This window comes from Ostrinia nubilalis, chromosome 15, assembly GCF_963855985.1.
Source record: "Ostrinia nubilalis chromosome 15, ilOstNubi1.1, whole genome shotgun sequence".
In the NCBI taxonomy this organism is placed as follows: Eukaryota; Metazoa; Arthropoda; class Insecta; order Lepidoptera; family Crambidae; genus Ostrinia; species Ostrinia nubilalis.
In genome coordinates this window covers 13644851-13655945 of record NC_087102.1, presented here as the reverse complement: position 1 = coordinate 13655945, position 11095 = coordinate 13644851, and the positions used below count along the sequence as shown (strand labels likewise).

Here is an 11095-nt window from a genome sequence, read left to right as displayed (position 1 = left end):
CGAGCCGGTCTGTCCTCTCAAGGTCTGCACGAGAGGCTGCCTCTGCAGGCCACCGCTGCTGAGGCACAGGAGCGGGCACTGTGTGGAGAAGAAGGACTGTCTTGGACGTAAGGATTACGAAAAGTTTGATCAGTAGCCTAGAATGCGCGCCGCGATAAGCGGTTATCACGCCATTTTATCGATTTCGCCCATACATTTTCGCGTCGATAAGAGTATATCAGGGCGCGCATCGTAGCCCGCCAGGTCATACAAGGGTAGATTTTCTAAGACAACATATTTTATGATGTCATAATTCCACCAACTCAAACTCAATCGACTTTTTTAAAGATTTACTAAAAATCTAATATTTTAACCCCCTTACTAATAAAAAGTTACACAGTCGTTGATCACTGTTTTAAAATGACATTTCCATACTAAACGTCACTTTAAAACATTGATCAACGAGCGTGTAAGTTTTATTAGTAAGGGGGGTAACGGTTTTATTTAAAAAGTAGTTGGAATTTCAGGGACAGGGTCTAGTCATGAAGCCTCAGACGGACCTAATAACAGTTTTTAAAGTAATTTTCAAAATGGAAAATTTTATCTTATAGCTATTAGTTACTTATTCTGTGCTTATAGGCTGTCTTTTTCGACTGGCAGCTCTAAAGAGATCATGCTATAAACGTTATTATTTCGCTTTAACCGCCTTTCGTTTCGCCTATCATGTAGAGACTAAATGTAGAGCTTCACCATATAATTTAGGATTTACATGAAAATTAACGGGTACAATGTTTACTTAAGTAACTAGTAGGTAGGAAAGTTTTGCACAAAGGGACGAATTGAAGGCTAAGGCTTTGACTCCATAAAAGATCAAGGGCACAGGCATAAGGGTCTGATGAATGGACACCATTTACCGACACCGACGACTTTATACGCGGATCCTAAGAGAGGTCGATGCAGTAGGATCATAATCCAATATTCCAGCATAGATTTACACAAGAACTAGGTACTTAAGAAGTATTGTTTAACAGAAAATTAATGAACCGTGAATTAACTTTTCACCAAAATAACTCTAGACTATACGCCAGACCAGAGATGGCCAAGAGGTCTACCGGTCGACCGCGAAGACTATTTTGGTAGCCCGCGAAAGTTAAATAAACTGAACAGAGTAAATGAAAATGAAAAATGATTTATTTCACTCTTCTAAACTGCACCTTGCAGTCGACTGCTAAATATTTTCGAGCATAGTAGACCTCACAGGTCAAAAGTTTGGCCACCCCTGCTATACGCTATGGTGGACTAAGGTATAGAGTTTGCGAAGCTAATAGAGAGAACTTTAAAGTTATAAACTTAACTCTACATAAGAACTAATAAGATAAGTTTCTAATAGTGCGAGTTTTGGTAACCCTTTTTCACGAAAATGTTTTTGGTGAGTATCTAATCTTAAATTTGATTTTACTACTATTGCTACTATAGCCATAGACTGTAGCTATTATGGAGTTGAGTTTGTTAAGTTAGGAAGTGTAGAGTTAGAAGCTTGGCTCTACCTACAAGAGATCTGATAACTTTTTATGACCCATAAGGCAACCTTTGGTGGGATTCTAATAGTTGTGATAATATGCAGTTGACTAACTTAGGAATTTTGTTGATGCTTGAGCTTGACTAGACTGTGCTGTGCCGTGACTGTGCTTACCACATGCACCTCAGTTATAAGATTACACACCCACATGCCTACTGACGCGGAGTTATGGCCGCACAGAGTGTGAAGTACTTTAAGTACATTAATCAAGCTTGGAGAGTCAGGAATTTTGACGTGCATTGCAAGAAAAATCATAAAATCATTTATCAATCGAAAAAAATAAACTTCTCTGAAGCTGCACGCATCTTCTGTCACTTTATAATTATGGCTTGGTTGCACAATCTTACAATAACTTTATTAAACATCAAAATCTGTCAAATTACATTACAGAAACACCGATTATAGTTATAGTTACGGTTAAAGTAAGGGTGCAACTAGGCCTAAGGAGGCTTCTTATCTATTTATTATTTACTTTAATGCCACACGTATTGGCGCATAAGATGGGCTTAATGCCCCAAGGCATTATCCGAAAATTAGTTAAATGTCCTTGAATTAACCGCTTTTACTCTTTTATCTTTAACCATAGTTATGGCGGCAAATTGCGATGCATTAAGTTCGTCGGTGTCGATAACGCGTTGAATGTTCCCAATTAGTAACGATTACGCTGTTAAGATAAAAAAGATGCACATTATAATTAAACGTTAACGAACTTGATATAAACATATTCGTTTTGTCAACTCTCTTACACAGGTGTTCTCACATGGCTGGCAGAAAATGTGATAAGAAAAATAATGTGCAATTTCTAATTCAACTTGTAAGCAAGATAGCATTATTAGGTAATTGAAGCGGGTAGTAGACAGCTATGATTTAATTTTCTACCTAACTCGATCTAAAAACTTTACTAACTAAAAACTACTTGTGCTGACTTCTTTTAATTTCCGGATTATCGCCAAAGAGTAGCGCCTACAAAAAATAAATATTTGTTTATGGAGCTATCCCCATAAGTTGTTGCCTGTGGGGAAACATCAGGCGTTTGTTCATTTTGGGAATTTGATTATTTTGATTTGGGCTTAACTAATTGCTAAACGAATGGTTGAGTTTCGTTAGTCTTAGGTGCGTACGGATTGCGTGTACCCTGGTACGCGTACTCAGATTACGCGTATCCAGAATGCCTAGTCCATACCTGCAGCTAGTAGTTAGCTAGACCCAAGTGAACGCGTAGCTGAAGGTATGGACTAGGTGTTCCGGATACGCGTACCAAGGTACGCGCAATCCGTACGCACCTTTACAAAATCTCAAGCGTAAATTCTTTAGGGCGTTGACACACGTACTAAAGTGCGGCACCGATCACCTTCTCCCGGTGACCAGTGTCGTACCGTAGACAATCATGTGCAACAGCCTATCATCATCATTTCCAGAGAAATGTCCCCCGAACGAAGAGTACGTATGCCGCTACGGCTGCGAGGCGCGATGCGGGAGACGCGCGTGCGTCGTGCGCCCGCGTCGCTGCCGGCTGGCCTGCCATTGCACGCAAGGGCTGCTGCGTGACCGAACCGGGGCGTGTGTCCAGCCGGATCAATGTGATTAAACGCTGAAAGAACCCAAATGAGTTTTATTTCATTAAAAACTACTACGATTCCTCTTTAAGTTCCTAGTAAGATGTCTCCCTGGCTGAACAAACTAAGTAGGTATAATGAACTAGTGGAATCCTTTGTAAGAAAACTGAACAACCTAAGTACCTACCTACATAACGACCCGAAAAAATCTTAAATGAGATTTTGATTTCCGAAGCCGAATGCTTCCCGGACGCGAAGAATCGAGCCCCAGACTTTCACTTAAGCAGAATTTATTAAACGTTTACATTTAACGTTTCAATACATTAATCGTAAATCACAATAATTTTAAAATAATCACTATTAATGCCCCAAAAAATATCCATCTCTTCAAAACCGAAAACTTATCAGAAAATTTTGAACGAACGGAACGGATAAATCCTGTGGGTCTAGTCAAAACGCACTTTAAAATCGCAAACCCATCGCAAACCAGTCGCAAACAAACAAACAAATCGCAAAAGAGGTCGATAACAAAAAAGGCTTAGTCAAACGGCAAAAAATCGAATCGCAAAGCCATAACTATCGATAATCGAAAGACTGGATTGAAATTTCCCATACAAAGGCTTAGCCAACATGCATTTAAGACTCAATCAAAATCGAATCGAATCGCAACACCCGCCATTTTCATTGCGATTACTTAAACCCCGGTGATAAGCTTCGATTATATCGAAAACCAATAGGATGAGTTGCACCACCTAACTTTGACCGTAACTATGACGTTAACCGGTGTTTTTTGTATGGAGTTTGACAGACTTTAGACGTTTGCCAAAGTTAAACTAAGATGGTGCAACCCACCCTAAGGCTGTTTTGACAAATCCGTATCGCGATGTCGTTTTGACACTTAGTTTGACGGCGAAGCATAGACGTAAACAGAGAGCAGAAAGAAGGAAGAAACAAATTAAAAAAAAAAAGCTAAAAAAAATAAAAACAATCGCAAAGTCATAGACATTTTTTAACTTTTATTCGATTTTGAATGAACTTTTATATCGCCGCGTCGTTGGTGGTTCAATGTGCATTTTGGCTGCCATTTTCCGATCGAATCGAATTACTGGTGACGCGGCGACTGACATTAGTGAAAACTTCCTATTGGTTTGCGATGGCATTTTGACTAGACCCACTGTTCTTCCGCTGTTTGACATTTTGTTTTATGTCAAGCTGTTGCTGTTACGCTGTTGTGTTACTCGTTCGTTTGTCTAATAATTGGACGTAGTTATGCTACAACGTTCCAACCCACAAGGTGGTCAAAATTGAGTTTTCGAGCCCAAGCTAGGTATTTTGGGTCACCCTATCTAGTGCTGAAGACACTGACTCTCTTACGACAATAATTAATGAAATAATTAAGCGGTCCCAATGATAAAACGATCCAAAAGATCTAAATAAAATCTTAAAATGTGACATTCCATTTGGAACGTTATGTTTTAATTCGTTTTGGACTGAGTACAATGAAAATAATGATCCAATCATTTTGGAACGTTTTACAAATAACTAATTTTAAATGTTAAAAAGTGACATTCCATTTGGATCGTATGGTTTTAATTCGTTTTGGACTGAATAAAATAAAAATAATGTTCCAATGTACTTGGAACGTTTTTAAAAAGGCTTTTTGTTTGAAAGTGGCTTTTAACTTAATTTGCAAAAACGTTCCAATGTGTGAAAATTGTTATAATATTATTTTGGTAGTTAATATAAATACATTTTTTTCTAAAATATAAGTATAACAACTTTTTGAAAAAATAAGTATAACAATGAAACAATATTTATTTTAAAAATTAAAAATATTTATATGTATAATTATAGATAATAAATATTAATTATCGTTTGATAGAATGTTTATGTCCGAATTTACAATGGCATACTTTTAAAATAGCAGAATTTCTTTTGGCAAAATTTCATACTGCATAATAATATATTAAAGTGGGGTCCCGTTGCAGTGGGCATTTTGTTGGTGAATGGGTGGCACTGCTCAGTTTACTCTTGTTTTTTTTTCTTCTATTATTATGTGCCACTGTCATGAGTCTATGTAATTGCCTGTCAGGTATCTGTGTGATGTCCATTGTAATAAATGTATCTTTCTTTCTATCAATGATGTTTTCAGTTACAGTACAGTACACTTAGTACAATTAGTTTTCCGCAAGATTCCTGAACAGGATATTATACTAAATAAACGTCATGCAATCGATATTATGCAGAATATTTTCAATATTGCAGAAATTCTGCCATCTGCATAGTATGCCAAGTGGAATGGTACCAAATAATCGTGGTACTAAATAAAAGTTATTCTAATCGATATTATGCAGAATATTTTAAATATTTCAAACTAAATTCTGCCATCTGCATAGTATGCCAAGTGGAATGGTACCAAATAATCGTGCTACTAATTAAACGTTATGCTAATCGATATTATTCAGAATGAAATTTTGCCAAAAGAAATTCTGCTAGTTTAAAAGTATGCCATTGTAAATCTAAATATTATGTAAAAGGAGAAACTTACTGACTGACTGACATATCAACGCACAGCCTAAACGGCTAAACGTAGGCACTTGAAATTTGGAAGGGACGTAGCTTAGGTACCGTAGAGGTGCACTAAGAAAGGAATTCCCGAAATTCCCACGGGAACGGAAATTAGCGGGAAAATCCTTTTGTATGAAAAATCTAAACCGCTTAAGTTAGACGCTTGAAATTTGGCATGCAAGTACCTTAGTAAACTTAAAGCTTAGTTACAACAGGATATTGCAAAATTCCCACGGGAACGGGAGTTAGCGGGAAAAAGCGTACCACTGGTTAGCGGGAAAAAAAGTGGTACGCTTTTTTTTGGTAGCGAGTAGAACTGAGTAGTATGTATCACTTCAACTAAATAAATAAACGTTATTTTATTACATACTTGTCATTAAAATTTACTAATATTTCTCATACAAATTTTGAAAAAAATGTACTTGGAACGTTTTTGTAAAATAAGGTAAAAACTACTTTCATACAAAAAGCCTTTTTGCAAAAACGTTCCAAGTACATTTTTTTCAAAATTTGTATGAGAAATATTAGTCAATTTTAATGACAGGTATGTAATAAAATAATGTTTATTTATTTAGTTGAAGTGATACATACTACTCAGTTCTACTCGCTACCAAAAAAAAACGTACCACAAATTTACAAAAACGCGATTTTCTCAGTTCGACTTGCGTGTGGGTTGGAACGTTGTAGCATAACTACGTCCAATTTTAAGTTAAATGTTACTTTTGTCTTAGTCGAATTAAATAAATAAGATAATTAACCTATAAAGAATAATAATGAGTGAAAAACTGAAAGAGCTTCGTGAACGGTCACAAAAAAGAAAGAAGTTGCTAGCACAGACTGTGAGTCGCGTAAACATAACCTAACTTTAGTGGAGACGCATCTTGTTTGTTTTTGTATATCTACGAATTTGGTGATTTTAGCTTGGTGTATCCAGTGTTAGTGAGTTGCGGCACGCGCTAGGGACGTCTATAGATGTGCCAGCCAAGAAACAAGCAGTGTTGGAGACAAGTAATGAAGGAAATGAGAAGCCTACAACTAAGGAACAACATGACGAACTGGTTTACACAGATTCTTCTACATTCTTGAAGGTGTGGTTTGTATATGTGATACATACTTATTACTTAATAGAAAAATATTCAAATAAAATTGTTCTTTGCCAATTTTCCACCACTCATTAACTGTTTAGCATTTTAATGCTGTTAATTTTCTTAATAGTAGGTACTGTCTGTACAGGATTTGAAGCTATAAGCTGTGGTATGCTTTATTTGTAAAACATCAAAAATATTTTCTTTCATGTGCCACAACACATTCAATTTGGATCAACAGACACAAGTCATACCTTGACCTATATTTAAATTACATTCTAAGATGGCTCTTGCACTTGGTTGTTGTACTATAGATGTTTGCTTTAACTTTATACAACTCTTATGATCTTAGTTTGTTAGAAAGTTGTGAAAATGCTTTTTACAACTTTTCTAATACTAATTTTGTGAGTTATTTATGTTTTCCCATTCTAATCATATCCTTTACATTATTTCAGGGTACACAGTCTTCAAACCCCCACAATGACTATTGCCAGCACTTTGTGGACACAGGGCAAAGGCCTCAGAACTTCATCCGTGACGTTGGGCTCGCAGACCGGTTTGAGGAGTACCCCAAGTTACGAGAACTCATCAAGCTGAAGGACGATCTGATAGCACAAACTGCTACACCACCTATGTATTTGAAATGTGACTTGAAGGTAAAAATCTAATAAATTACATGTATTTACTGTTTGTATACCTATTACAAATAAATAAATAAATAAATAAATTTCCTGTTATTAGGCTTTTCAAAAGCCCTTTTACTTGTCCCTGAGATAGGTTTTACTATCATTGATTCAAGACAATGTGCCAGTAATGAGGAGGAGTAAATCTTTAATCTTTTCCTGCTTGTACCTTGCTACAGCATGGTTACATAACGTCACCTTAAGAGTGAAAACCTCATGAATGCATTTTTTTTACAGTTATTTTTTCAGTTCAGTTATTTTTTTCTTATACACTTAAGAGGTTTTCACAGGCATAACATCATACATGATGCCATATTAAAATATGCAAATCCATTGCATCAACTTCAACATAGTAATTATACCTACTTTTAACCTGTAATCTTTTGTTTCAGACGTTTGACCTGAAACAGATAGGCAACAAGTTTGACGTGATCCTGGTGGAGCCTCCGCTGGGCTCGGGCTGGCGCTGGCAGGATATTTTGGCGCTTGACTTACAGCAAATTGCGCAAGCCAGATCATTTATCTTTCTGTGGTGTGGAAGCTCAGAAGGTATTGTCTTGATATTTCTGATATTGTTAGTTTACCCATCTCATTTATCTCATTATCATCTCAGTTAACCCAGAATATTGAGCATCTACAGGGTGTTACTTTGCATTCTTGCCATATTTACAGAGGTTACTATATTACTGATACTGATCACAAATCCGTTAAAAAATAATGCCCGAAAAAATTTTTATTTCATCTTGAGTATTTTATTTTATCGACAATCTGTTAAACACATCACTAATTATCGTAACGCATGCACATCACTTGTTGGCGATGGCGATGAAGACTTTTTTACTTTTTATTGTATTTTTTAAATATCTATTGCAATCTATTGTCTTTAAAATGTCTTTTTGACACTTGTAAAAAACTGAGAAATCCATCAATCACAAATCACGTTATAAATTATACAAAAATGTCTGAAGTGTATTCAAACAACGAATAATTTAATCAAAATGGTGCTTGGAGTGTCTGCAAGACGTCACGAAATGCTTGATGACGTACCCTTAGCGTTACACCAAATGCTCTACTACCAGCAGGATGGTGCTCCCCCACAATAAGGACGTCAAGTGCGCGAATAATACGTTTGGTGAACAGTGGATTGGACGAGGGGGTCCAGTAGCTTGGCCACCACGATCCTCGGACCTGACACTAGTGGATTTTTGGCGTGACTTGAAACGACTGGTATGCGCAGAAGAGATAAACAGTGTAAACGCGTTACATGAAAGGATTGTTTTAGTGAAACTGTGAGACAAAACGTTTATGTGTTGCGAAAACTAAAGCGGAAAACCTACGCTTCGCCGTGCTAGACTGTACCTTCATCAGAACGGAGGACACTTTGAACACTTGCTTCGCAGTACGTAAACTTTGTAAGTAGGAACTTATAAATAAATAATTAATTGTGAATAAGGTGATTTCATTTCATACTTAATTTATTAATTTGTAAAAATAGGGTACAATGTTAAAATTAATTAAAACCCTAATAATTATTACGTATTTTTGACGGTCCTAAGCCCGTAAAGTAGAAAGGAAAATCTGAAATCAACTAAAGAGTATTTTAAAATAATTATTATGACTGGATAAAAAGGCTGGTAGCCAGAGCCATAAAACAACAGATTATTAAGAACTAGGCCACGCCCACTAGGTTTATTCCACTTGCACCTGTAGAACGTGCGAGACAAAATTGGTTTATTCCGATTTGTACTGAAAAACCAAATTTACTAAAATCTTAGTGTACTTTCTTTATGGGAGTCTCTTGTTTATCTTAAATAATAGGTATTGTTCCCTACTTTTATCTCTGTGAATATGGCAAGAATGCAAAGTAACACGGTGTATAACTTTTTATTTTTGTTGTTTCGTTTACTACTCAGTAAATAATATAAAACGGCTGTCTAAAAAAACTCCTTTAGATTTACAAAGCTGGCTTGCTGTGTTCTACATTAAGAGAAAAGCTAATAGACTGCTTAGAATATCTTGGAAAAAATGGTACAATGCAAACTTGATTGAGATCTTAAAATCTTTTTTTAGGTTTGGACATGGGCAGAGAATGCCTGAAAAAATGGGGATTTCGACGATGTGAAGACATCTGCTGGATAAAAACGAATATCAAGAACCCTGGCCACTCCAAGAACCTTGAACATAACGCAGTGTTCCAGAGAACTAAGGAGCACTGCCTTATGGGCATAAAGGGAACAGTTCGGAGGTCTTCAGACGGAGACTTCATACATGCTAATGTGGATATAGATCTTATAATCTCAGAGGATCCTGAGTTTGGGAGTACAGAGAAGCCAATTGAGATATTCCACATTATGGAGCACTTTTGTTTAGGAAGAAGAAGGTTTGTACTCTATGAAACCTATTCTACTAAAATATTTTAAGGAAATACTACATGTATTAAATTCAACCTTTGTAACAACAAGTTCAAATTGTCTTCACATGTGCCTTTAAAGATTTGCCAGGGGAAAAACAACGATAACATGTGTCGCTAGGGTTCCGAGACTAGGCGAAAAGAGCCATCACAAGATGAATATTGGCGTTACACTACTATCTAATCGTCTGAAAAATCTATAGATAGGAAAAAGTATTGAGAAATATTTTCTCCCCCAGTGAAAAGGTTATCTTTATTTGAATTAAAATTGTGATAACTTTATTCCAGAATACATCTTTTCGGCCGCGACTCCACCATCCGACCTGGATGGGTGACCATCGGCCACGAGCTAACAAACTCCAACTTCAAAGCTGAACTGTACGCTTCATACTTTACGGAGGGTCGGGAGAGCACCGGGTGTACGGAACGGATAGAGGCACTTAGGCCTAAGAGTCCCCCTAACACTAACAAGGGGGCGAGGCCTAGGGGAAGAGGGGGATTCAGGGGCAGAGGAAGGGGCAGGGGAGCAATATAGCCTACGTTACAGGCCTAGTTTTAGTGAAGAGATAGAAACAATTTTATATCACTATGTTAATAAGAAATAAAGTTGTCGATACGTTTTAATTTGCTTGTTATTTTTAAATCCTATGATTCTCTAAAAGCTCGAACTATCTACTTATGTCTAGCGCAGTCTTTCCCAAAGTGGGCGATAACGCCCCCTTGTGGGCGCTGCAGGCTTAAAGGGGGGCGGTAAGAGACCCAGAAAAAAAAATCGGGACGTTGTGTAGAGGCTTGGGAGGCGTCATTTACTAGGAGGATTCTTAGACACCGACTGAACACTCGACATTCGACTACAAATGTCAGCCGCTCCGCTCCCCATTCCTCAGGCACTGACTACAGTTGTATAACGATAGTCTGTCCCACCGAAGATGCTGCGCTATAGTTCCAAAATACTGAACTGTCCTATGCATAACATTGACAGTGGGGCGCCACAGTCAATACCGGATCGCTGATTCCGATTTTTACCATGTTGGAAACCATATAGTTGAACGATGGTAGCGCCCCCCTGTCATTGAGTTTGGTGGGACAGTTCAGCGTGGGTCATCTATATGTCGCAGTCAGATTGTATAATCCGCCGTTTTACATTACCACTAGGCATTTTACATTACAGCTCTGTTTTGTAATACGGCGGTTTAACGTTTAGGCGGATTGAATACGGCTGAATGAAAATCCGC

The 11095-nt window shown here is 37.3% G+C and overlaps 1 protein-coding gene across 1 annotated transcript; it reads left to right on the top strand.

The window, feature by feature from the left end:
* Positions 1-4342: 4342 nt before the first annotated feature.
* On the top strand, positions 4343-10484 carry LOC135078539 (N6-adenosine-methyltransferase non-catalytic subunit). The gene is made up of 7 exons (XM_063973077.1): positions 4343-4373; positions 6387-6521; positions 6603-6770; positions 7223-7423; positions 7843-7999; positions 9521-9830; positions 10149-10484. Exons 2-7 carry the CDS (start codon positions 6456-6458, stop codon positions 10393-10395), a joined length of 1149 nt encoding a protein of 382 aa, XP_063829147.1. The 5' UTR covers positions 4343-4373; positions 6387-6455; the 3' UTR covers positions 10396-10484.
* The last annotated feature ends 611 nt before the right edge of the window (positions 10485-11095 follow it).